At 48.8% G+C, this 26928-nt stretch overlaps 1 protein-coding gene across 1 annotated transcript in view; it reads left to right on the forward strand.

Moving 5' to 3' along the window:
- IGF2BP1 (insulin like growth factor 2 mRNA binding protein 1) overlaps window positions 1-24152 on the forward strand; it is a 24853-nt gene extending 701 nt beyond the window's left edge. The window contains exons 2-15 of the mRNA XM_042886946.1: window positions 603-663; window positions 18089-18137; window positions 18655-18706; window positions 19010-19073; window positions 20070-20351; window positions 20789-20923; window positions 21137-21259; window positions 21637-21772; window positions 21899-22021; window positions 22202-22318; window positions 22457-22531; window positions 22815-22946; window positions 23060-23173; window positions 23787-24152. Coding sequence (XP_042742880.1) covers window positions 603-663; window positions 18089-18137; window positions 18655-18706; window positions 19010-19073; window positions 20070-20351; window positions 20789-20923; window positions 21137-21259; window positions 21637-21772; window positions 21899-22021; window positions 22202-22318; window positions 22457-22531; window positions 22815-22946; window positions 23060-23173; window positions 23787-23879 — 1556 coding nt within the window. The 3' untranslated portion in view covers window positions 23880-24152. The remainder of the gene's footprint in view (window positions 1-602; window positions 664-18088; window positions 18138-18654; window positions 18707-19009; window positions 19074-20069; window positions 20352-20788; window positions 20924-21136; window positions 21260-21636; window positions 21773-21898; window positions 22022-22201; window positions 22319-22456; window positions 22532-22814; window positions 22947-23059; window positions 23174-23786) is intronic.
- The last annotated feature ends 2776 nt before the right edge of the window (window positions 24153-26928 follow it).

The following is a 26928-nucleotide window of genomic DNA, read 5'->3' on the forward strand; positions in this document are numbered from 1 at the left end:
CAAAAAAAAAAAAAAAAAAAAAAAAAAAAAAGTCCCCGGGAAACAGAGAATTTTTGAAAATGTTGGAGTTTTTTTTTCCCCTTCGCCCAAAGCTTCTTCCTCCGGGCTTTTCCCATGGCTGCTCCCCTCTTCCCTTCCCTCCCCCCAATTAATAAATAAACCGGCGGTGTAGAAATCCGCCCCGTTTTCGAAGAGAAATCCATTCGTAGCGTGGAGTTAAGATTTCGAGTCTTTTAATGGGGAGGAGGAGTGATCTGCCCGGAGGAGTTCTGAACGGCGTGGAATTAAAGACGAAAAATTGATCTCCAAATATTATTCTTCGTTTGCTGTTGCTCGAATCGGAGCTGAATGAAGGACGGAATTAAATGTTCCTAAGGAACATTGTTCGGAACTCACCACTCCCTCCCACCGCATTAGAAGTCAGCCTTATATTTAATAGATCACACTTGTGATCGGAAACAAACAAAACAAAGCAAAAAAAGCCTTTTTGTGCAGTTTGTAGTGATTGAAATTAAATGGGAAGTTTCACATGATAGAATGTTACCCAAAGCTTTCTGACCCCTCCGCCCAGATCATGCAAAACAGCCACATTTTATTTTTAGGGAAAGTGGAGCTGCATGGAAAACAGCTAGAGATTGAACACTCAGTACCTAAAAAGCAAAGGTAATTCGGTGTTTTAATTACTTTTTCTGTCTTTTTGTTGTATTTATGTATTTTTTTTTTTCCTTTGGAGTGGGGGAAATAATAACGTAAGAGGAAGGAGGCCAAAAAAATTATATCCAAATATGTGCATGTGGAAGGAGATATGGTGGTGGTTTGGCTTTGGGTAATGGCCCAGCGAGGTGAGGAGCGGTTCTGAGGATCAGTGCCCCCCTTTCTTATCCGTAGGGTCTTTTGAAAGGAAGCTTTTCTTTGGGTTTAAGGGTTGTTTTTTTGTTTGTTTGTTTAAAATGAAAAATCCCCCCCCCCCCCAAAAAAAAACCAACCCGACGATTCGCCGCCCCTTCGTTTGCCCAAGTGATGAATGGCGTTTGGGGTTGGGATTTTCAAACTTGTGGCACTGGAAGAATTTCCCAGCCTTTCCCCGTGAGAAGGGGCTCGAAAACCTTTTGTTATTTGGATGGAACCGCCAAGTTTGTTTAATAAAACACTCTTGGCTTATTTCTCCTTCGCGGGTGAAATTTGCCGGGATGGAGGGCGAAGGCTTAAAAACGGGCGTCAATAATTACATAAAAATGGGGCCGGCTGCTTGTTGGTGCAAGGTTTCAGCCCGGCCATGCAGGGTGCTGGCTCAGCTTCTGGCTGCCCCCCCCAACTTGTTGTTTTTGGGGCTAAAACCCCATTTCTTCACGCTCTCTTTGGGCGTCGCGGCCTTCCCCGGCCCTCCCCATCTTCTTGGCCCTTTGTTGCTGAGGGCGCGCGGGACGCCGAGCCTGGAGGACTTGAGGGTGCAGGCAGCAAACTGCTGGGTCCAGGAGGGAGGAGGGGGTTTCACTGTTGCTTGTTGGGGGGGGGGGTCTTGGGGGGTGATGCTGATTCTCTCCCCCCACTGAGCTGGGGGAGCTCTCCTCAAGGCTCTGTGCCCATGCTGGGCCATGCAGCCGCTCCGCCACGTGATGGGGCGGCCGCCCCGGCGCTCAACGTGGTGCAGAGGGAAGGGAAAAAAAAAAACAACAACTCTTCTTCCCTAAACTCTGGGGGGTTTTTTATTCTGCTGGCCGAGGATCCCTTTGGGGGAGCTGGTTTGAACCCGATTGCGAGGCTGTAGGTTTTTGGCGACGGTCCTTTTCCTCGCCAGGGGGTTGTGCCTTGTGGTGGGGCCGACCCTAAAGGCAGGACTCCATTTAATAACGTCCCCTGTAGGGTTTGTTTTTTTTCTCCAGACCCTCCTCGTGGAAAGGGGATCGATATCGGTCGTTATAAGGCTCGGAGTCTCCCCGTGGCTCCCAGTATCAATGAATCTAAGTGTGTTATTGGAAAGGCAATTATCCTATGAAGGGTAACGTAATAACGCCGAGAAATAAATCGGGGGGGAGGAAGAAAAGAAAAGGGGGGGAAGGGAAGGGGATGCATCACGATTTTTTTACTTATCTGTAGTACTTTTGGTGATCAATGGGGTTGGGGGGGTGCAGAGGATCTCAGAGTGTTTCCCTGCTCCCCTCTTTTCCCCCCTCTGACTTTTGCTAAGAGCACTCCGGGAGAAATTCAATGGAAATGTAAATATTGCTTTGGCGTCTGTAATTCAAAGAAATGCTGGGTGAAACTTTACAATGGGTGGAAGCAAAGGGAAGGTTCGTTAGCGTGGTTTAATGAGAACCAGGAGAAGTGCAGTTCATTACGTTTGGTGGCTAAATCCCGGGCTGGGGGTGAGAAGGGGCTTTGGTTTGAGCCCCATAACCCCATCCGCTGCCTTTAAAGCTGCAGGAGCCATTTTTGCTGTTGACTTTCTTCATGTGCTTTGCTGGAAAATCGCCTCGTCAGCCGAGATGGGGTGGCTGGATGCTTGGTGGAGAGGTTGCTACAGTTTCTTTGCCTCAGTTTTGGGATGCCAAGTTTGTGTTTCTGGGCCAGCAAAGGCAACTGTGGCATAGCTGCAAACTCTGCAGGTTGTTGGTGGACTTTTCTGCCTGTTTTGCTTCCCTCCCCTCTCTCTGGATAAAGGCTGCAGTGATGGCACCGTCTCTGGTTTTGAAGTTGTTGCCTTCTTTTTTTTTTTTTTTTCTTTCTTTTTCCTTTCTGCTTGTTTTTTAAGACAGGATTTTCCAGTTTAAAGCACACAGAGCAGGATATGGTTAATTAAGTGTGAGCGGAGAGGACGAAATCAGATGGGTTTTGATGTGATCTAAACCCACCTCCCCCAGCCTTGCGTTTAGATCTGCGTTATTTTCATGCAGAAACGTGGGAAAGAAAGCGATGGTCAACGATGTGCTTTGGAGATAACCTGCAAAATAAAACTCAGCTCGATGGTTGTGTTTCTTTTCATTGAAATTGCGAATGCTGAAGTTCAGGAGAGCTGAGCTGGGTGCTTTTGGGGAGAAACGCATGCGATGAAACTGCGTGCTGTAAATAAATCTCCCCCGCTGGTGTCTTTTCTTCATTAAAACCCCTCTTGTCCTTCAGTCCTGCAGCAGGAATGGGATAAAAAAATGGAGAATTTGTGAATGTGGTGTGAGAGAGCGATTCACAACAAGGACAAACTGCTTTAGAGCTGTTTAATTACAGTGGATTTTTTTTTTTCCTCCAAATAACACCCAAAGCTGCAACTTATTGTAGGAATCATTGGGAGCTATTTTGGGGAAAAAAAGAGAAAACGACAGCGAAACTGTAAAACATCACTGTTGAAAAAAGGGTCGTTGCTGATAAATGCATTGTTTCGTTAAAAACAATGGGTTTAAATCAATCTAACCATCGTTTGTTCTGTTTTGGAGTTTTTTTTCTGTTCACTTTGCTGATGGAAAAAAGTGAGGAAAGCTAAAAGTGTGTTTTCTACAGTCTGAAAAACGATTACTGTTTATTCTTTGGAAGGTTAAAAATAAGGAAAAATACTCGTTTTTAAGACAAAAAAAAAAAAACGTTTGGTTTTCCAAGTCGAGATTAAAATAAAGAAAAATAAATCAGAATGGGGGGTAGAGGTGGAAGCTCCAAACCTGAAGGGAGCTCAGTCGAGAGCATTAGAAAGAATGAATGAAGGAAGGAAGGAGGAGGGGCGAGGGGGGGAAAAAAGTGAATCCATCAAGCAGACATTCCAAATATGAGGAATGTGGAAGTGAGTCGACCAGAGAGAATGAAACCGAGTAATTGGGGGGGAAGAGGGAGTTGGGTTGATAAGAGGCAGTAGGCTTAAAGCTTGGGAGGGTTCTGCTCTGCGTTCAGAATGGGTCAGCGAGCTCCTGAGTGGAGGTGGGAATTGTGGAATGGTGTGAAGGTGCATGGAGTTGGATGGAGAAACCCGAAAGCTGCGTTTTGCTTTTAAGTCCTTGCTTGAAACCTGTTTGAAACGCCGTGTGTGTGATCGTGTGGTTAAGTGTGGTGGAAAACTGTAGGACTTTTGGTAGCAGCTAGCGTGCCCTCTTTGTTTGTAAATAGCAATCAGAAAACGGTGCCTTTCTTCCCCCCCCGTTTTGTTTTAATTGTGTGCAAATCGAACAGGGGGCAAAGAAAGAAGTTTGGCCGTTCTTTCTCACGTCAAACGAAGGTGGTTCACCGAAACGTTGAGACAAAACATATTCTTAATCCGTTCCTAAGACAATCCCCCTTAAAACAGGTCTGTTTTACAAGTTACAGCCTTATTAAAAAATAATTAGGAACACCCCGATGCACTGCAATGTGTGGGAATGGCGAGGCAGGAGGAGAGCTCCTTTCTGGGGGGGTTGAATGTGGGTCAGTTTGTTCTGTGTCTCTTGATTTCCCCCCCAAACCGTGGTGGTAACATTGAGTTCTTCAGTTTAATCTGAGCGCCCATTTTTGATCCGGGAGCTTCGCGGTGCTGAGTTTGGATTGCTGAGATGGCTTGGAAATGAATGCCTTTTAACGATTTCCAGGTAGAAAAACTAGAAATAATTTGTAATTCAATTAGGGATTAATAATTTGTCAGCAAGTTTCGTCAATTAGGTTCAGAGCTGGGGTAATTTAACCAATTTTAACGTACTGGGGAAGGAGGAACGTATTTAACAGTTTGCAGTCTGAAGTTAAAGAAATCCTCCTTATTTCCCCTTCTCCAAGCAGGAGCAAGGGCAAGAAATTGCAATTTCGCTGTAAGTTCTGCAGCCTCAAGTTTAGAAAGCACTGGAGATGGAGTTTGTCCTGCCTAGATGCCCTTTAAGTGTTTGAGTTTTTTGGAATTAGGAAGAAAAGAATAAATTTGGTAGCAGTAAAACAGAGCTGCCACATCAGTGGCGCTTCCAAGGGCTGAGTTTCCTTCTCCAGTTTAACCTGTGTTTCTGTCTTTGCCTTTTAGGTTAAAAACCAGGCAAACAAAGCTCAGAGATATGGATAAGAGAGGTGGGGTTAAAGTGCTTGCTTTGAAAATGGAGAGCTTTCAGGATGAGAAAAAAAAATAAATTAAAAAAAGAGAGGATTTTTGCCCTCTCCTCTTCCAGCCTGAGCCCCCAGAAATGCTCAGAGTTTTCCAGAGTCAGCAGTGGGTTTGGGGAGGGGGGGTTTGGGAGGATGGGGTTGGCTCAGGGCTCTGCAGTTTGGGGGAGATGGGAGGGTGAGGCAAGGAGGAACTGCCTGCAGCCCCTCCACAGCGCGTGCCTTGCTTCCAAATGTGCTGAATGTAGCAAGTTGGGGATGCCTGCCTGCTACTTCAAGGCAGCTAGGAAGTTTTGTTTTTTTCCCTCCTTTCCTAACTGGTTTGATCAAACAGCTGGTTTGGTAGAGCTCTGGTTTGGAGATGGGGAGAAATGGGAGGCTGAAAGTGTAGCGAAGCACCGGGGGACGTCAGAGCTGCTCCCAAAAGTGAGGGAGAGATGAGAGACGAGCAGGAGAAAGGAGTTGTGGACCTGGGTTTGTAGTTGGCTTTTGAGGAAATGCATTTTGGAGGAGCTGCAGAGGCTTTCTGGGGGTTTTGATTCAGCGGAGAAAGAAAAGATGATCAGATGCTGCAGGTGAAAACTCTCATTTTGAGCATACCTGGAGGCACTGATAGCTTAAAGTGAAGGTGTGAGCTCCTAAGTCACCCTCCTGAACTGCATGAATCTTCCAGTTTTGGTGGGAGGAGGTTTCCCAGCTACTAAACAGGCTGGGCTGAAAGAAGGGGTATTGGGAAGGGAGGAGGGGAGAAGAGCAGAAATGCAGTTGTGCAGGATTCGTCCCTCCTCCTCACTGCCAGGACCTGTGGGGCTGAACTGCTTTTTTTTTTTAATCTTTAAATCCTTATTCTGCCCAGTTGATGGAGGAATCCTGCACTGAGTGCCTGCGGGGTTTAAAAAACAAAAATGCATTTCCCAGCAAATTAAAACAGAAAATAAAAGAGGAAAACAACGAGGGCAGGAGAAAAACGCATTGGAGGGCTGGGGGTAACATCCTGCAGCATCCCCCTCTGCTCTGAGTTGCTTTTTGCTTCTCTGAGATGCACTGCAGAGGCAGCTGTGGGATGGTCTGCTCGCTAGGGAAGTTTTTCTCCTTTTAATTTTCATTTAATTTGTTTTAAAGTAGTTAAAAGCCCCAACCTGGGGCGGGGGGGGGGGGGATCCCGTCTGCTCCAGAAATCTGTGTGTTGTGTTATCCCGACTGCATTCCTGCATCATCTGGGCATTCCCAGTGTATGTGCAGTGTTGTGAATTTAGCTCAGATACCTTTGCTGGGCTTCAGCTGAAAACTGTCCCTGTATTCTGGTGCTGTGGGGGGATTGCAGAATCTCCTCGTTTCTATAAGCAGTGCTTTGGGTGTGGGTGCAACTCTGCACCTTGCTGCTTGTTTTCTGGCACTGTAAGCTGCTCTGCTTGGGCAGCTTCAAGACCCAACAAAAAAAAAAACCAACCCAACAGGGGATGGGTGGAGGAAAGAGACCCTCTGAGTCCTGCTGTGGTGGAGATGCTCTAGACCAAAGCAAAAGGGTTTGTAGCACTCAGACATCGGTGCAGCCCCTGGGAAAACAAACTGTTCTTCCATTGGGAAGTTAAGTGTCAGGTGTTGTCTCAAGCTGGTGGTCTTCAGCCCGGGGTGCATCATCTTTCTGATTTAATCACCTACTGAATGGGAGAGGAAACTGCTTTGCCATCTGTTTGTGTTCAGCATCCCTAGCACTCTCCTGAAGATGCTGGAGGGATCTTAGCGATTTTAAATAGGAAGATTAAAATGAAAAATCGCACTTTAATTGGAGCCCACTCGTTGGTTTTGTTTCTTTTTTCCCCCTGGACAGAGCCAGCAACAAATGGGGCATTGTGGAAAGGGTCTTTCAGGAGCTCCAGCTCTCTTCTGAGCCCTCTTTTAGCTGGATGCCTCTGTGCTGCCTCCTGTCAGCCCTCACCATAGGTGATGCTGCACAACCCTGTCCCATCCCCTGGGGTTTGGCTTCGTTTGCGGAGCGTCGGGTTTGGTGCTGGCACGCAGAGAGGGGATTTTGTGGGCTCTGCAGGTGGGTGCTGCCTTTCAGGAGCTGCAAGAAGAGCAGAGTGGGTTTTCTGGAGCTTCTTGCAGAAGGAGATGTGCCAGGAATTGGCAGGGCTCAAGAGGAGGGGCGTTGCTGAGGACAGCAGCCAGGAGGGCGCTGCCAGGGCAGCGGCACAGGAGCGAGAGCATCCCAAGCTGCTGCAGCCCTCGATGCCAAAGAGCAGAGGAGTGCAGCCTCTCTGCCAGAAAAAGAGAAAATAAACAAGCGGGGAAATCTGTCCGTCCGCTCGTCTCGGAGGAGCCCTCGCAATCCATCAGGAAATGGGTCATTTATTTTATTGTAACTGACACTTGGGAGCTCTGACATGGTCGGAGCTGAGATTTCACACTTTTCTGCCTGCTTTAATTGCCCGGTGTGCGTGGAGGAAAGCAACTGGAGGGAACAAAACTGAATCCACGTGCAGCCCCGGAAGAATCAGGTTTGCAGTTTCCACGAGCGATCTGCCAGGTTGGGCTCCCAGTGCTGCAGTGCAACTGTAGTAAAAGCAGCAGCAAACCATGCAGGAGCGTGTGCAGCTGGCAGGGCTCCATGCATGGAGCAGATCATGCACCATCCAGTGGCACCACGCACTGTCAACAGTGCTGGAGATTGCAGTGAAATTGATTTGCACTAAAAGGAGCAAGTTTGACTGGGATGAAGGTCCCCTGTGGCAGCTTGCTGTTGTAAGTTGGAAGTGCAGCTTCTCTGGGAGCAGGCTCCTTGGTGGAGTGTAGGACAGGTGGGAGAGTGGAGATCCAGAGCCTAGTGAAAGAAGAGGGGTTGAAAGATGCACTCGGGGCTGGGTTTGTATCTGCAATTAGAGCCAGGTTTTCCAAGTTGTGATTAAGTATCTCAGGAAAAAGCTGCGTTGTCAGAAGTGATTATAGCACCTGATGGTGCTCCTGAAAAACCTGCCTGTTGTGGTTTCTCTTAGAGGATTGTGGATCCACCAGGTGATGGCCAGGAGGCTCAAGCAGCGTTATCCCTCTGGGGCTGGTCTTCAGAGGGTGCAGCTGCATTAGGGCCTTCGAGGTGGGGGATGAATGCCATGGGTGCAGGCTCTCAGATCCAGGGAAGTTGCTCGTCCCGCTGCTGTTGTGCTTTTAGCTGCTCTGAGAGCCGTTGCACAAAGTGCTTGGGGTGTAGGGCTTCTCAGAGGAGGAATTTGGGAAGAGTAGATCCTGCTGGTGAGCGTGCATTGAGATCAGCATTCGAGGATTAAGTGCAGTCTAATGGTGCAGAGCTGGGGATGGAGCGCTACAGGAGCTCTCCATTCTTGCTTCTGTGTTTTCTCTATCATGTGTCACCTGCAAAGCGACTGCCTTTGCTTGAACTCTTGTGTGATTCAGGGCTGTGGGATCAGACCTTCTGGATAGGTTGTGTGCAGAGATCCACCTGCAAATAACTGATATTTGTATTAAGATAGCCCCCCAAAACACCTGCAAGGTGTTGGGAAATGTATCTTTCACAAGAAACCTCACAGGGTGGGATGAGCTCTGATGTTCTGCCTTATATCCAGGGCAGTCAGTGTTATTCAGATTATTTCTTGTTAAATACTGGTTGTGTCTCAGCAGACTCGGGCATCAGAGTGAATAGAGTGTGTACATACACATATATAAACATTTGTGAGTGAGTGTTTTCTTGTCTATGGTTCAAGCCCCAGGCATAAAAGTATTTACAAACAAATTGATCAAATGATCAAAGAATAAAAGAAAATTGTGATGTCCTCTGCAGGGAAGAAGCTGTGGCTGCTGCTTGTGCTCTTATGGAGCTGTTTACTGGGGAGTAATTCCAGAAGAAGCCAAAGCCCTCAAATAAGTTTTGTGCTTTTAGACTCAGCTTCACAGGTCTCTGAAGGATGCGCTTTTAAACGGGGAAGGTGCCCTGTCAAAGTGAATGCTTCTGTTTCAGTGCTGTAATGAGACATGTGCTAAAGCTGAGCCCGAGCACACAGCATTAGGTGGATGTCATGCAGTCATTGATGAGGATTTGGTTGCAGCAGAACCAATAATCACCCAATTTCTCCAACATTTGCAGCCCCTTGTCTATGGCAAAGGTGCCATCAGCGGTGCCTTTTCTATTTGATGCCTTTTGCAGAGTGTGAGCTGCTGTAACTTCTTTAAAACTGGCTTGAGTGAGAAATTTGCATTGGTGAGTCTTCATCCATCCTGCCGTGCTGCCTGCCCTGCCTGTTTGCACGGTGTAAATTTTATGTTTAGCTTCCCCAAAAGTTGTTGGTGCGGCTTTGAGAGCCGCTTTCTGCCGCTGTTTGTGCCAGTAAAACTTGGCCATGTGAATGTTTATGGAAGGCAGACGGGAGAGAGGGCATGAACGTGTCTGTGGGGAATTCACTTAGGAAAAAATCCAGATCAGATATTTCGGGAGCTTTGTGCAGGATTTCCCTAATGGTGCCTTGAGTTTGTTGGGGGAGGAGGGGGGATGTTGGATTGGCTTTTCATGTTGTCCGTGCCAAAGTCCTGGTGGGCTTTCAGCCTGTTTGCTGAGGTGTCTCTGTAATGAGATGGGCAGCAGAGAAGTAGAAGAGCCCCATCCTTGTGGTTTTCCAGCCGTTCTGTTTTACCCAAGCCTCAGCCTTTTCTCCTCTTAATCCCGATCCTCTCGTTATAAATACATAGAAAACAAAGCACAAAATGAAACGGATGAGTGTAAGATAGATTTCCCCATCTGGAAAATGTGCATCTCTTCAGCTGCTCGTCCAGCTTTGGTGTGAGAAGGAGGTGACCAGGAAGGTCTGAGCACCCTTTGTGTTGCCTTGCACGAAACACTGGGGACTGAAGGAATTTGAACTGGAAATTGAGGGGGGGGGGGGGGGGGAACCCCCCCAGTTAAGTTTTATTCTAATTTTTTGGTTCTCCTTATCTTCCCTTTAGGAAGAAGCACGGAAGCATTTTGATGTCATTTATTAGTGGAAAAAAATGTAGCACTTTTATCCCGGTTTGGGCTCAACCACAGACTTGGTTGTGACCCCAAACCCACCCTGTGGGATATGATGAGAAGTGTGATGAGTGATGCCGTGGGGGATGCAGTGAGGGATGGGGGTGGGCAGTGCAGTGGGTGATGCCGTGTGGGGTGTGATAAGAAATGCGATGCCATGAGGGATGTGATAAGGGATGCAGTGGGCAATGCCATGGGGGGTGGGCAGTGCCATGGGTGATGCCTTGCTGGATGTGATGAGGGATGCAATGGGAGATCCCATGTGGGGTGCTTGCAGCTCTGCGGGTTGTCGGAAGGCTGAAAAGCCTCGTGACACCTCATTGCCCAAACTGGGATGACTGGCAGATCTGAGGATGGCATTCTGGGTTTCAGCTTGAGTTTTGGTGAAAGGGTCTCTGCCCTTCATGAAATTGGATGATCTGTTTCATAACTTCAGAATTCGGACTCGATTGCTGTGACAAATCCACTTGGATCATCGAGGGCTTCTCTGCATGCGGTGATTGTGCTGTTTTAACCTGATTTGGATTGAAAAGTGGTTCAGTGCACAGCCCTGTGTAGTGACCACCTCACTGCTTTTGGACCCAGTTTTATCTGACAGATCTGTACCCATCAGGGATGAGGGTTGCTGACACACCTGAAGTTGGTGGGGACCTGAATCTCTGCAACTCCCCCTAAGTTTGAGCAGAATCCCTTCCCATTTCTCTTGCTCAAACTTCTATGAGCCTTTGCTGTTTGTAGGGTCTCTAAGGCAATGCCCCACTGTCCTTGAACTGGAAACAGAAGAAAAAGATGACCCTGATGACTTGCTCTAAGCAAGCTATGTGAAATATAGTGACACCTGTCAATCACTGGTAAAGATGCTTAAACATTAACAAATTAAAGTGGCTTAAGACCCATCATAGAGCATGTGTTGATGGACTCTGGGGTCCCCACTGATGTCAGCTGCTTTGCAGTGCTTGAACGGGCTTTGAAGCAGCCCCAGTCCCACAGCACCATCAGAGCCACTGGAAACCAGTTAGAAAGGAGTTCTGGGAACTGGAAGAGGGCAGAAGTGCCCTCTGGTGGCAAAGAGAAGTGGGTGCCACCAGCTGGAACCTCGGCTCCAGCATCCTGAAGGGGGTGGTGACAAAGGGACGGGGGTTGGGATGACCACTCTGTGGGTTTCGTGCCTCCTGAGCTTTTATTTAATGCACTGTTGGATTTGAGGGAGGGCAGCAGGAAAAACCTGGCGGTCTGGCATCTATTGTGCTGGTGGGTCCTGGAGGTGAGGTTGGGAGAAAAGCCATGAATGTGCCTTTAAGATATTTCTTCTGCTCACAATCAGTCATGGTGGGTGAAAAGCAGCGCTCTGAATGCGGTCTCAATAAATCGAAAGTGAGCAAAAATGACGCAAACCAAAATGCAGTGGAGTTGGAAATGCTGGCTTTGACACTTTGAGGACGAGCAGATGCTGCTGCGTGTTCCCTCACCCCGCTGCTTTAGTGGTGGTTATGTTGTGCTGCTCTCCAGGATAATGGTTTCAGACGTGCTTTGAGACATGCAAACGGAAGATGAGGTGAGAGACAAGTCGTTTTTCTTTTCCATTCTCTGTGTAATAGCTGCAGGAAAACTGCATGGCAGCATTTTGTATGTTCCCGCATTGGTTGCAGCCAGCACCAGCTCAAGGGTCAGATTGAATGAAGGTCAATTTAAGATTTGCAACTTCAGATCTTCTTAAGGGTTGAAAGCCTCTTACCTTGTGTTGCTGGCACCTCAGTAGGAGAGTGGGTGTGAGCTGCTGTGCTTGGAGTTTGCCAGGAAGGAACTGGTGCATCCCAGTCAGTCCTGGAGCTGGGTTGTGGGAGCTCGCTAAATGTAATTGGGCTTGGCTTTGGGACGTGTCCTGAGCATCAGAAAGAGTCTTTCAATAAATGGCAGCCTGCCAGCAAATTAGAATGGAAAGATAATGGGTGCGCTGCATAGAATCCGTCTTGTCTTTCCTCTCTATTACTTACTGTTCAACTTGTCCTGTCTGCGGATACTTGATGTATTGATTTGGCAAGGACTAACAGCAGAGGTCTGGGGGATCATTAGGCTTCCTCTGGGCTTGTTGAAGATTGAGGTATTGTGAGGCTTTTTTGAGGTTTCTTGATCTTTTAAGGTGTGAGACGTTGGCATTCAGCTGGGTTGACACGAGCTGCAGGCCAGCACCATCTACCTGGGGTCAGTGGGGGAATGGAATGAGGCAGCACAGCAGGTTCATAAAGGAGGGGAATAAGAGACAGCATTTCTTACAGCTGTGGGCATTGACCAGCCCTTCACTTTGGGCATCGACCACTTCTTCTTTCTGTGCCCGAGCTGTAGCACTTCTTTCAAAAACGAGTTTTCCAGGCCTTTCAAGGGGTGTTCATGGACAACTTCTCATTCTTTGGCATCTCTTCAAAAAATCTCATCAGTCATTAAATGGGATTCCAAAAAAGAACTAATGGGGAGAGACCAATTAGACAGATTTATTAGTCCAAGATCAAATTCTGGTTGCTGGGATGATTGATGGGAAGGATTAATCATGTTGTGTATGCTTGCCAGAGATAACTGCCAGCTAAGCTAGTGGAACTGTGTAAGGCTGTTGCGTGGAGGATGCATTCCTCCAAAATCCCAGGGCTGATTTGCTCCTGTGCTTCTCCAGCTACAAGAAGCTGAGTGTCTTTGTTAACTTCCTAAGGGGCCTTTTGGATCATTTCTCCATCAAATCTGCAAGAGATGAGCTTGAAAGAGCACGAGATGGTCCTAGAATGAGGGGTGTGATAGGAGCCTCACAGTGGAGGATATTACAGTAAGTTGGTTTGCTGCTTCAATTGCATTAAATTGAGGTCTAAATGCATCGTGGTTTTGCACAAGGCACCTGCAGTGCTGTTATGTGATGGTTCCAAATCTCAGAGCTCTGCTTTCAGTACAAGCTTAGGAGAAGACTTTCCTGTTGCTCCTCCTCATGCCCACATCGAGGCTTTTTTCTACCAGACCACAAAGGCTGCAAAAATCAAACTTGAACCTGCAGCACCTCTGGGAGGAGCAGGAGAAAGAAATTCCAATATCTCTGCTTCTGGTTCAGCATATCTCAAACCGTAGTGATGCTGCTTCCAAGGAAGCATTAACTCTGGGCTTCCTTGAGCATCACCTGGTGAATTTGGGACATGGTTTTGCTGTTGGATTGTTTTTTTGGTGTTTTTTTTTTCTTTTTCCTTGTGTGTCAGTGAGTTTAATGCCATGTGGGGAAGCTGAGAGCCGTGTCAGCTTAAGGGACAGTGAAAATCAAAGGCAAATTGGCTGAAGCCTGGGGCAGATCCCAACTGGACAGCCCTGCTGGGCTGTGCTCAGAGGTGTGATGGAGAGCAGGTGCTTCCCTCTCTGTGCTCTTCTCTCGCTGTCAATAAAGGTTGTACAGGGATGATATTCCCACCTCACAGAGATGCTGACAAATTCAAAGCGTATCAGTTTATATGGGGAAAAACTCATGATTTCAGCTACAACTTTTCTCTGAGTCCTCCAGCAATGTTTGTGTCTTAGCAACCACATTTTCCTATTTAGAAGTGTTTAAAACATTAAGAACCACTACCAACAACACATTAAGCACAGGATTAAGTGCTTTCCTGAATCAAAGCTTAACTAGATAAATGCTGTTAATTGAATCAGGGATGTGCTGTTGTTTTTTTTTTTTTTTTTTCAGCCCCTAAATTTGCATAGCATTTGCATTTGATTGAATCTCCATCGTGAATGTTGTTCAGTTCTAGTGGGTCTCCCAGTGCCTCTCCAGCTTTAGCCATTCTCTTGTTGGCCCCAAGAGCTCCAGAAATGGTTTTGGGAGGAGAGGAAGGTTGGTGCCTGGCTGTGCTTTACTGAAAGTGCTCAGTGCCCTGGTGCTCTCAATCACCTTTGCCTTGAGGAAACTGTGGTAGGGAGTGGAGAAGGGAATTGGATGTAAGGGAGCATCCTGCAGAAGCCTTGTGTTGTGTATGTGCAGCTCTGGTGGATCTGTGCAGCTTGACCCACCGTTGCTGATGCTGTAAGACAGGGTGGGCTATGGCTGCTCTTGGTATGTGGGGCTGGAACTTTCTCCAGCAGGAGTTCACTAGGCAGGCCATGTGCTTTGGGGCTGAAGACGAATCAAATTGTATGGATAAAATCTGGATCAGTGGTCCCTTCCAACTCGAATTGATCTGTGATCTTTGGGGTCCCCTCCATCCCAAGCCATTCTGTGGCTCTATGAAAAGCAGCATGACTGCACGCTCACTGCCATACTGGTGGGGTGCAACCTCCATGCACTTTCTGGAAGGAAGCACATCTGTAGGGTGAGGTGGGATGGGGACACACCTGACTTTTATCACAGCTGCTCCTGCTCTGCCTTTTCCCCTGGCAGTGCAGCAAAGGAGCAACTCTGCCTTTCAGAGCATCACTTTGAAAGCATCACTTGGGGCTTTTGCAAAAGGGAAGAGAAACCCTGAGCTAGAAGGGGCTGCCCTGGTGGTGCTCTGCCATTGCTTGTGGCAGCTGGCCCCATTCTCCTGCTGGCTCCCAGCCCGGCTTGGAGCAGGTCAGTGCCCCCTGCTTGGGTCCCTGTCATTGCTGCTGTGCCAGTCCTGGGGGAAGTGCCAGCGAGTTCTTAATGAAGGGCTCTGGCCACCCTCCTCGATGTGAAAGGAGATCCCGACAGCTGAATCTATTGTTGGGGTATTTCCCAGTGAGATTTAAAGATTGAAAACAAACAAACAGAACCAGACCTAATTTGGGATTGTTGCTGAGGGTTCTGCCTGTCTGTGTGACACACAGCACTGTATGCCCGTGTGGGATGGGCAGCTCTGAACGTGTGGCTGCTGCCTCAGCACCGACAGCGATGCTGGGAGGGCTTTGGATGCACTGGGATAGAATGAGAGTGATCTCCCCTTGGGTTTGGGGCTGCTGGGGAGCAGCAGAGGGCATTTTGTCAGTGGGCAGGGCTGGTTCTTCAAAAAAGCAACTATGCTTTGGTTTGTGCATTCTGGATGAGAGGGGGTTGCTGGTATGCTTTTCTCCTGAGCCATGTGCTCTACCCCCCATGCTGCATTGATGGGCACAGGAGGCGAGGGCAAGAAATCTCCATTGGATTGACAGTGGATAGATGAGATTACCTCCTCCATCTCCTGGACGCTCCAGGTTGCTCTATAGCACTTTGCTCCATCCCTTTGCATCAGTTTGAGCGTTTATCTTCCCAGCACACCCTATCCAGAACTGGGGAGGGTTTGCTGAGAGCATCAAGCTGCTCAGTTCTGATTTCCAAGGTGTCAGCGCCTCAGAAGAGCTGGGATGTCTGCGTGGGGCTGCTGGGCACTTCTGCAGGTCTGTGAGTGCTGTAGTACTGCCACAGATGGCTGCTAACATCCCGTGGGCACAAAGAGCAGTGCTGGCACGAAGCAGGAGGGAGGTGACACCAGGATGCATTCCTGGGACCTGCAGTTCTCTGCTTACAACTATTTCAGCTGCTCCCCCCCCTTTTTCCCCTGTGTGCAGACCCCCATCCATTCACTCCCAGCTCAGGTCGTGTGCTGAGTTTGTGAGCGATGAGAGGAGCTCCAGCTCTGCAACACGATGAATAAAAAGCCAGGAATTGGCGATGAGCAGAGTTATTTATTTGGAGTAAAGCCTTGTGTGGAGCAGAGGTCGGAGGGAGCAGAACTGGGCTTCTCCAAAGAGCGGCACTTCACGACAAGGGTTTAAATCCAGTCGGACCTGCTTACAAGCAAAGCAAATAGATGGGTTTATTTATTCATGACTTCCTCTGTAATTCTAACCACAGGGCTCCAAAGGAGCCAAAGCCAAGCAGGGGCTGTGCTTCGGGAGGAAGATTTCCATGCACTGTGGGGAGCTGAGCCGGACCTCAGGGCTGAGTGATGCTGGCTCCAGTTGGGATGCTGCCCCATAGGATGCTGCCCTGTGGCATGCAGCCCTTCTGCAGGATGGGCGCTGATGGAGATGGGCAGTGAGTGCTCAGGGTGCTGGCTCCTCGGAAGGGCTTTTTCTTTTTCCTTTTTAAGGGGGAGAAAATGAGATGCCACCAGCAGAATGACGGTGCGGGGACATAAATGGCTCTTTTCTCTCCGTGGTGCATTTCATTCTGGTCACGTATGTGAAGAACACATGCTCTGCCTGTGCGGATGCTTGGACCTATCTGGAGAAGTTTCTGGGGCAGGGGTGGGTGGTTGGAGACGTGGTTTCCTCCATCAGTTCAGATCCTTGTGACCTTCCCTGGACTGTGGCATTCTTTGCATTCTGAATTTCTTAATCTCTCTCTCCCATTCATTTTGGGATGTGGATTAGCATGTAAACAAGGGATCTGGTTTCATAGCCTGCTCCCCTCCCCCCTTTCTCCCTTCATCCCCCCGATGCGATGCAGTTCTAAGGGTTCAGGACTTTTTCCCCATCCACCCAGATTTTCCTCCATAGCAGCAGCAAAATTTGGTGTTTTGGAGACTTCCCAATAGCTGAGCTGATGGGAGTGCTGAAAATCTTTTTCTGCTTCCTTTTTGTCTTTCTAATGGCAGCGCAACCCCAAAGCTTTTTGGCCATTCTGTCCTTCCAGTCTGAATCTGAGCGACTTTGGGGAAGCATCACTTCTGGTTCTGCTGGAAACCTGCTGAACAGCTCAGCCCTTCCAGGCATTTTGCTGTGTGTGTGTTTGAATCTGCTGCCCAGGTCAGGGGATGCTCTCCAGGCAGAACCCTATGGGATAAGGATTCCTCATCAGCCCCTTTACCTCCATGTCTGAGCAACACTGATTGCTTCTGAATGTTTTCTTCTCATTGACAAACGAGCTGAATCTTCTGAAGAGGATAAAAGTCTAGAATTTCATCTTCTCTCCTTATTTTTTTAATTATTATTTCAAATATTCACGAGTATTTTGGCTTGAAACCCAGGTCTATGATGAGTGCAGGTCCGGAGGTGATATCCCAAAAAAGTGATGCCAGTGCTGAGCTGCAGGTGATGGTCATAGTATTTCATTTCCCTTTCTTTTCAGGGATCTTAAGGTTCCATATTCGGTGAGCTTGCAGGCAGGCCCCATCACTGTTCTCAGATGCTCATTTTGGGCCTTAAATCAGATGCTGAGATTTAGAGGACTGAAATTAGGGGCAGTGATGAAGAAGGGTGTTTTGCAGTGACTTTAGCTGGAGGGTAGAGGTTTAACCCGAAGGAATTGTGCTGCTGCATTTGCCCACACAAAGCTGCATCCTCCAAGGATGTCCCTGGGCACCCGTGGGTGCTTTTACTGCAGGGTGAGTGCTTTGCTGGGTGCTGTGAGCTGGGATGTGAGGCTCAGCTGGGTGTGCTCCTCATCCCTTTGCTTGTACACAGCACTTGGGGTGCTGGCACTGCAGGAGATGGCAGCACCATGTGGTGGAAACACCACAACGGTGAGGAAAAAAATCATTTCTCAGCATTTGGTGTTGGTGGAAGCCCTGGGGTGGCAGCAGTGTGGCTGTGTGTGGGTGCTGGAGCTGCCCCAGGGACCCACAGCAATCCATGGCAGCACCTCCTGGGTCAATTGGGCATCAAAAATTTTCCCCAAAAATTCTATTTTGGGAAAAATTAGGTTTGAAAAAGCCAAAAATGTGAGTGGAGGAGTGATCTCAGACAAACTGGGATGCTGGAGCCAAGTTTCCAGGTGCCGTGGGCATCCCCATGGTCTCCTTTTCATGTCCAGATTTGCTTTCAGGTTAAATGACTGCATGGTTCTTTTTTTTTTTTCTCCTTTTTTTTCTTTCTAATCCTTGTAATCAATCTGGCAGAACTCAGCATTTGTAGCTGTGCTGGTGCAGGAAGGTTGGTGGATTTGGGCATCTTGCTCACAGTGAAGCTTGCAGTATAAATGCAGAACTTGGTGGGGTGTAATTAACAGAGAGCCATCAGAAACCTCGGGAGCATGTGGGAATGGAAAGCTTGATTAGGTCCATCAACGAGGAGCAGTTCAGTGTGAGATGGATGCATTGCTGACACCAAATCTGGCTTTTAATCGCTTTTTGTTTCTTTCAGGAGCCGGAAGATTCAAATCCGAAATATCCCACCCCAGCTGCGATGGGAGGTAAGGGGGTGAGGGAGCAGGGCATGAGCCTGAGACACAAGGACTTGCACTGAGAAGTGTGGGGCACCTTTAAGGACTGACTCCCCTGTGGGTTTCTGCACTTGGGATTACAGTTGGCTCATCCTTTTCTTTGTTTTTAACTGAGCCTAATGGTGCTGCACCCTTGCATCCATGCAGCTTATTCCTGTTCTGTGCAGGATTCAATTCAGCTGGTAGAAGCAATGCAAGATCATTTGCACCAACAAAATCCCCATTAATAACAGCATTGTGTGATTTATCCATTGTAGGAACAACATGGATCCTTCCTTCCAGCTGTTGGGACTTCTTCCTTTTCTTGCTGCCTTCCCAGCTCTGGTTCTGGGGCCTGTTGACCCAACATCCTGGGGCACACAGCAGCTTTGCTCATCTAATTGCTTGTGAAATCTTAGTGCCCAGAAGGCTGCCTTTATCGACTGACTGTATTTCTTGGGTCTGTCCTGATTGTCACAATATAATGGACTTTTTCTCTGTTTCCCAGGTTCTGGATGGCTTGCTAGCACAATATGGCACTGTAGAAAACTGTGAGCAAGGTAAGGCTGAAAGAAAGAGCCAATGTGCTGTTGTTTAAATATTTTCTGCCCTAGCTATTTGGGGCTGGAGGAGGGAGGAGGACAGACAGGTTGTTGTTCTTTGTTAGAGGTTATCTCTATGGCTAGAGATGTCAGAGTCTGGTCATTGTGTCCTCTTATTGCTTGGCCAAAATAAGGACATCCCTGTATATAAAATAAAGCAGGATGGGCTGTACAGACATAAGCACTCTCTAGTGGCCAAAGATGTTGCATAATGGTCCAGGCTGCTCATGCTGGCTCTAATTTCTGCCTCTTTTATTGCAGTGAACACAGACAGTGAGACCGCTGTGGTTAATGTCACCTACACAAACCGGGAGCAGACCAGGCAGTAAGTTGCCCCACGGCCACCCCATGGACCTCCCATGGCCCACTGCCCCTTCCCTGGGGACAGAAAATGGGATTTCCATTGCTGGGAATCAGGCTGTCCCAGAATTCATCAACTGGGGGTTGCAAACCTTTGAGAAATATCCTCTTTTCTGCCCTGATTTCTTTTTGTTCACCCTTCATGGTGGGGTGGGGTTGGGGTAGAATTGGAGCCCTTTAGAGCACATCCAAGTTAGGCTTTTTTGTGCAGTTCAAAGAGTAAAGAAAACCAACTCTTTTTTTTTTATAAGGAAAAGTGAAGATTTTCTTGTACTGAAGTCATTTAAGTAATTGCAGCTCAAGGAAAAAGTAATAATATTGGTGTGAGACCTTTCTGTCATCTTTTTCTGCTTTATGGAGGGTCTTTGGATCCTTTGCATCCTGCAGAGATGGTGTTATTTGTCTCTGTTCAGCTGTGGGGTTTTGCAGCCCAAAAGGGAGTAACTGAGCCCTTTCTGGAGACCTTCAGTTTGACTTCTCTCCGCTGAAGTTAGGAGAGCTGTGCAGAGCTGTGGCCAGAGCTGTTGCTTTTCTCTTGCTGCCAGCCCCATCTATCGACAGCTTTTAGCTCTTGCAGCCAGTCCCCAAAATCCCCACCAGCAGCTGAAATACCAACCAATATATTGCAAGGCAGAGGAGAGCCTGGGGATCATTCCTTGTTCTCACCCACTGCTCCCACCCCCTCCCCAGGGTTGGTTGCTTGGAAATCCCCCCCCCCCCCCCACTTAAAGCACTTTGTTCCATCTGGACCAGGTGGGAAATCCTGCCAGGTTCCTGTGGCATTGATGACATCTCTGTGCCCCATTCCCAGTTCTTTCCCAAAGGGTGCTACGTCAAGGCTTGACCCAGTCTGGGTGGATTTGTCCCATTTTGGGTGGGCTGGTGCTGATATGCTGCCTTTTGCTGGGAGCTCTAAGGGGTAGGAATCCCCTCACCCCAACCCCTTCTCTCCTTGCTTTAGAGCCATCATGAAGCTGAACGGGCACCAGCTGGAGAACCACGTGCTGAAGGTCTCCTACATCCCTGATGAGCAGTCAGTGCAGGGCCCAGAGAATGGGCGCCGGGGTGGCTTTGGGGCCCGAGGTGCCCCCCGGCAGGGTTCCCCTGTCACAGCAGGGGCTCCAGTGAAGCAGCAGCCCGTGGACATCCCGCTCCGTCTGCTGGTGCCCACACAGTATGTGGGTGCCATCATTGGCAAAGAAGGGGCCACCATCAGGAACATTACCAAGCAGACACAGTCCAAGTGAGTCTCTCTACCCTTCCCCCCCCACGTCGCTTCTAATTAGCGGAGTGGTCTGCAGTGACTTATGAGGCTGAGTTTGGGTTTGTCCCACATGTTTTTGCTCTTCTCTCCCAAGGAGGGCTTTATCTAAGATGTGAAGTGATGAGCAGTGCATCTCATCTGCCAGCAACTGACCTGTTCTCTACTATGTGATCACTCATGTTGTTTAAAATAGAGTCAGATGTCTTATTTGGATTTCTGTGAATGGGGCTTCTAACTACAGTATCTACATGGAATGCTGAGCCCAGAATTAACTGCTCTTTCCTTTCCTGTGTACATCCAAGCTTCAGCTGTGGGCAGCCTGCAGGGATGCTGGAGGAGCAGAGCAGCCAGCACATGCTGCAAAGCTGCAGAGCCTCTGCTCTGTGCCCACTCTGACATCAATGCTGTGCTTGCAGGATTGATGTTCACCGTAAGGAGAACGCAGGAGCTGCAGAAAAAGCCATCAGCATCCACTCCACCCCTGAGGGCTGCTCTGCTGCCTGCAAAATGATCTTGGAGATCATGCAGAAGGAGGCAAAGGACACAAAGACGTAAGTTTTTTCCCCTTGTAGGCTGTATCCACAGCTCCTTGCTGGGCTGTGTTACCATCCCGGCACTCAGAGCTCCATGTGGAAGCCTTGCCTTGGGAGAACTGGGGGACTCTGAGCAAGGGGACATGGTCTTCCCCGTCACTCTGCTCCCAATCCCTCTTCTTCTGCCTGCTGTAATCTTTAATTTTGTTGTTTTCCCGTTCCTCTCTCAAGAGCTGATGAAGTGCCTCTGAAAATCTTGGCCCATAACAACTTTGTGGGGCGCCTGATTGGCAAAGAAGGGAGAAACTTGAAGAAAGTGGAGCAGGATACGGAGACAAAGATCACCATTTCATCGTAAGGCTCCTTGATGTCTTTGGGAAAAGCAGGGTGGACTTTCCCAACCTGAGGCAGATGGAAGTGGGGAGGCAGATATGGGAGATGTGAGGAAAGCAAAGAGATCGCTGTCAACCTGCTGGGAAGCCAGCCTGTGGCAAGAGTGCTTTGATCCCCAAACCTGTCTTGATACACCTGTGTGTTGTTTCCTGAGTTCCCCTCTTCTTCCCTTTTGGAGCTGTGCTGCAGTGCTGATTTTTTTTTTTTTTTTTAGCAGGCAGAACTGGGGTTCTGTTCTTTAAGCATGTTTTTAAGGAAGGCAGCACAAACACGGGCAGTAAACCACGATGCTGCTCCCTGCTTTGGCCAGCACTGGTGTAACTCTGGCTTCCCATCAGCTTGCAGGACCTGACCCTGTACAACCCTGAAAGAACGATCACAGTGAAGGGCTCTATCGAGAACTGCTGCAAAGCAGAGCAGGAGATCATGAAGAAAGTGAGAGAAGCCTATGAGAACGATGTCGCAGCCATGAGCGTGAGTGCGGCTCAGCTTCGGGACGGCAGCTCTGCCAGGCAGGGTTCCTGCCCTACCTCCCCTCCTGTGTGCTCTAAGAGGATGCCCTGGTAAAAGCAATGAGCGTTTCTCTCCTCTCCCCCTCAGCTGCAATCTCATCTCATCCCTGGCCTTAACCTGGCTGCTGTCGGCCTCTTCCCTGCCTCCTCCAACGCAGTACCTCCTCCTCCCAGCAGTGTCTCCGGGGCTGCTCCATACAGCTCCTTCATGGTAGGTGCACAGCTGAGGAACCTTGCGGTGCTTTCAGCATGGTCACGTCCATGTGTGTGCAGGATCTGTGCTCTTCACCTGTTGCAAATGCAGTTGAAGGCCAGCACTTATGGTATGGGTGACACTTCTGGGGGGGATTGGGGGTGTGGTGAGCTCTGAGCAGTGGTTCTGTGTCCTCAGCCTCCCGAGCAGGAGACCGTACACGTCTTCATCCCTGCCCAAGCAGTCGGTGCCATCATTGGCAAGAAGGGCCAGCACATCAAGCAGCTCTCCCGGTTCGCAAGTGCCTCTATTAAGGTAGTGTCACCTCATTAAGGAGCAGTGTCCTGCCAGCACCTCTTGCTGAGCTGGGTGCCTTTCTGCTGCTGAAATTACCTTAAAAACCTGGGTGATGTGTATGGATGCTGCAGTGACTGTTTCTCTCCCCCATTCCAGATTGCACCCCCGGAGACGCCGGACTCCAAAGTGCGCATGGTGGTCATCACAGGCCCTCCAGAAGCTCAGTTCAAGGTCCCCTCACTTTCTTGCCATCACAGTGGGGTGTCAGAGTCACCCAGTGCCTCCTCCACCATCCCCTTCCCTTCAGAGCAGGGTGGGAAGAAGCATCGCAGTCAGCCCTCCCCAGTGTGGCACTGAGACCTGTCTTAACTCAGCACCAGCCCTCCTGGGGCTGAGATGACTTAAAGCTCTGAGGAGCTGGGATTTGGGGAGGGAATCTGTTGTCCCCAGGATGGAGGTGTGTGGGGACAGAGCACCATGAACAGAGCCTGATGCTGCTTCTCCTCCTCTGCAGGCGCAAGGCAGGATTTATGGGAAGCTGAAGGAGGAGAACTTCTTTGGGCCGAAGGAAGAAGTGAAGCTGGAGACACACATCCGTGTCCCCGCCTCGGCTGCAGGGAGGGTTATTGGCAAAGGGGGCAAAACTGTAAGCAAAGCCACGTTTGGAAGGGGGTGGGAGCATTTGGGATGTTTGGGGGGGGGGGGGGGGGGTCTCTTCCAAACTGCGTGGTGATGTTGGTCTCTGTCCCTTCCCTGCAGGTCAATGAGCTGCAGAACCTGACGGCTGCAGAGGTGGTGGTTCCACGGGATCAGACCCCTGATGAGAACGAGCAGGTCATTGTGAAGATCATCGGGCACTTCTATGCCAGCCAGGTATGATCCCGGCGGCTCGGTGCTGGTGGAGTCTCTGATGGCTCATAAGGGGTTGTGTTCAGTGCTGCTTCCTCCTATGAAAGTGTTTTCTGCGCTTGGCTGCTGCAGTTTGCTGTTGTCTTTGTGTGCTTTTGTGGAGTGGTGTGGGCAGGAGGGAGAGCTGGGGTGAGGGGTACGTTCACACGTGTTCAACATCTTCATCAGTGACCCAGAAGAAGGAATAGAATTCATGCCCAGCAAGTGTGCTGATGGTGCAGAGCTGGGAGGAGTGGCTGATGCTCACTGATGCTGGTTAGTGAGACTTGGGCAGGCTGAGTGTTGGGCAGAGAGGAATGCGATGAGATTTAACAAGGGCATGTACAGGGTCTATGGCTGGGGAGGAACAAGTGAAGCATCAGTACAGGATGGGGGCTGAGCTGCTGGAAGGGAGCTCTGATGAGAAGGACGTGGGGGTCCTGGTGGCCAACAGGATGACCACGAGCCAGCAATGTGCCCTGCTGGCCAAGAAGGCCAATGGTACCCTGGTTGACCAATGTTTTCCCATTCAGCTGTATTCCTCACGGCACTCAGTGCCATTTCCCTTGCATTTTCCTTTTGCTCCTTTCATCCACAGATGGCGCAGCGCAAAATCCGGGACATCCTGGCCCAGGTGAAGCAGCAGCATCAGAAGGGACAAAGCGGCCAGCTGCAAGCGAGGAGGAAATGAGAGCAGCACTGACACCAATGTGAAAAGTGGAACAAGCCAATGCCAGGCTTAAGAGTGGCTGGGAATCAGTTACCATAGACAGATGCAATTGTTTTCATTAACTGGTCGACACTAAAAGGCAGTTTGATTGGCTTTCAAGGCAAGAGGGACGGGGCTAAGAACCAGACCGCACCATCTGACCCATTTTTAGCTCCATGTGCTGACACTGTACTGAACTGAAACGGGAGGTGCTGTGGGGCTGGGGGATGGAGCCCAACACCAGGCACTGCACTCAGCCCCCGCAGGCACTGCCTGCCCTCATCTCAGGGCCTCTGGGGCTCCCCCAGGGCTCCCCCCAGCTTCACTTCCCCATCCCTCCCTCAGTCCCTTCCCTGCCTCAGCGGTGTGGCTGACGGATGTTTCCCAGAGTGATGTTAAACCTTTGGGATCCTTTTTTTTTTTTTTTTTCTTTTTTTTTTTTTTTAAAATTCTTTTTTCCCTTTTAATTTTTCTCCTTTTTTAGAATTTTTTTTTTCTTTTTTCTTTTTTTTTTTTTTTTAATTTTTCAAAAATTCCAGTGGACCGTCACCAATCCCCCCCCACTGGTAACGAGATCCATTGTGAGGGACTGAAGGGAGGGGGAGGAAAACTCCGTGGTGCCAAATGGATTTGGATCCCCTGGGAGGATCCCATCATGTCAGCAGCACCCAAGGGTGGGCAGAAGGAGAGCTTTCCTCTCCCCTGTGCTGTGTGTGCAGTGCAGTGCCTTCTGAAGCCTTAGGAACCAACGCAGGACCTCTATTTTCTAGGACAACTTTTTAGTTTTTCATTTGGTTGGATGTTTCTTTATGTTAGTTTACTTGAAAGGAGCTGTTTTTGGGGGGGAGTTTTGGGCTTGTTTTCTCTTTTTGTCATCGTGGGTTTTTTTTTCTTTTTTTTTGTGACCTATGAACTAATGGCAGAATGGGATGCAGAGCTTTAACTGCAGAGATGCTGACCTGGGAAGGGAAGGGGCAAGGGAAGTGCTTTGCTTTTTTACTTTCCTCCCTCTGAGCAACAGCAATAAAACATAGGAACAAAGCACAGCCCGCTTGGTAGGAAGCATGAATGAACGTCCATCCTTCAGTAATGGGAAATGGGAGCTAAACAGATTTGGAATTCAGAGCCAAAGGGTTTTGGGGCTTTGCTGGGATCAGGGGCTCAGCCTCAGCTTCGCTTCCCAGTACAGATTTGTGCCCTGAAATCCTATTGGTATCTCCATGGGCTCAGCCACATGCAGTGATTTTTTTGGTTTTTTTTTTTTTGGGGGGGGGGAAGGGGGGTGGGGGGGAAAAACACTCAGGGGAATGGAATATTTTCATTAGCAAAGCTGGAGGATGCTGGTTGGTGTTAACCCTCGTGGGGCTGTTTGTGGTGTATCCCAGCCCCCTCTCTCCCCTCTCCCAAATCTCTCCAGATGGGGGCAAAAAAAAAAAAAAAAAAAAAAGAATTATTTGAAATTTGGCACGTCTGAAGCTTTATTTTTTTCTTATTTTTAAAACAACAAAGCCCACAATCACCACCACCACCACCCTCTTCTTTCTGCGGCCAGAACATCCCCCCCCCCCCTCACACGACCATACCAAATAGATCCGTCAAACGAATGTAAGGTGGTTCCTGATTCCCGTCACTCTTAGGAGGATTTTTATATTTTAGATATATTTTAATGGTTTGTTTTTAATATTTGAGTATTGGGAAGGGACAGTAACTGCTGTGACTGCCCCACACGGGGCCGGGTCGTGTCTCTATGGGGCTGTGTGTGCACCGTGCTGCCCTTCCACCCGGCCCCATTGGGGACTCAGCGCCGGTGCTGTCCCACAAGCTGGGGAGCAGGGGGAGAAAGCAAAAAGCTCTGATTGCATTGGGGACAGCGGGGCGAGCCCGCATGGAGGTGATAAGGAGGGAGGTGGGGGTGAACCTCGCACTGATTCTGTACTGTTTCTTCTTAAACCAGACTGCTCCCCTAGAGCTGAGATGGGGACGTAGCAGCGGTTACTGTCCCTGGGGGCACTGCAGCAGCAGCAGTGGGGTGAGGCCAGGAGTTGGGGTGAGGTATAGCCGTGTGTTTGAGCAACAAGAGAGGAGGGAAAGAGGAAAAAAAAAAAAAAAAAAAAAAAAAAAAAAAAAAAAAAAAGAAAAAGGGAAAAAAAAAAAAAGCTACCTCAAGGTATGACGTTACCTCAGCAATTGAATTTTTATTTGGTTTTTTTTTTTGTTGTTTTTTTTTTTTTTGTTTTGTTTTTGTGGGGGGCTTGCTGGTATTTTATATAAAAGCTGATAGTCTTGAATATTTTATTTTTTTAATGAAAAGAGAAGTTAAGTTGTTCGTAATTTCTTGTGAGCCAGGAGCCCTGCGCCCGGGTCCCCAGGTGTGATGATGAGCTCTCTATGGAGAACGACAGAAATCTCAGACGTAGTGGAAAAGATGGCAGCACGAATGGTGTTGGCCTTCCCAAAGCCAGGCAGAAATGCCAACACGACACACGAGCTGTCGGATGTCGCGACTCTTTGAGACCTTGGACAAATCGGAGCCCACCGACGTTTTCAATTGGAAAGACTTTATTTCTTTTTTTTTTTTTTTTCTTTTTTTTTTTTTTTTCTTTCACATGCAAGAAAAACAAACCAACGAACCAACCAACAGAACAAAGAAAAACGAAACCAACAGCAAAACTACTGGATGACGAAAGGCTTTTGTCCATCCGACTTCATTGGGAAAGCAAACGGCTGAAGAGCTTGGGATTGGCAATCTTCCACTGTGAGCAATGAGGATGGATTTGCCTCCACAAAAACACTCCTGGAATGGAGCTCAGCGCCACGTGGGGCACATTGAGCTGCCCCAAACCCAGGCAGCATCCCGCAGCCATAAACCATATGGACTGCCATAAACCAAACCCATATGGGCCGCCCCAATGGTGCTGCCATGGAGGCAAAATGGCCGCCTGTCTTCTCCACTATGATGCTGGTAAACTCATTGCAGAGATTTGCCTCAGTTTTACCGAGGATAAAGCAAGTAAAAAAAAAAAAAAAAAAA

Source organism: Lagopus leucura, unplaced genomic scaffold, assembly GCF_019238085.1.
Source record: "Lagopus leucura isolate 7727_CA_CO unplaced genomic scaffold, USGS_WTPT01 Super-Scaffold_100066, whole genome shotgun sequence".
In the NCBI taxonomy this organism is placed as follows: Eukaryota; Metazoa; Chordata; class Aves; order Galliformes; family Phasianidae; genus Lagopus; species Lagopus leucura.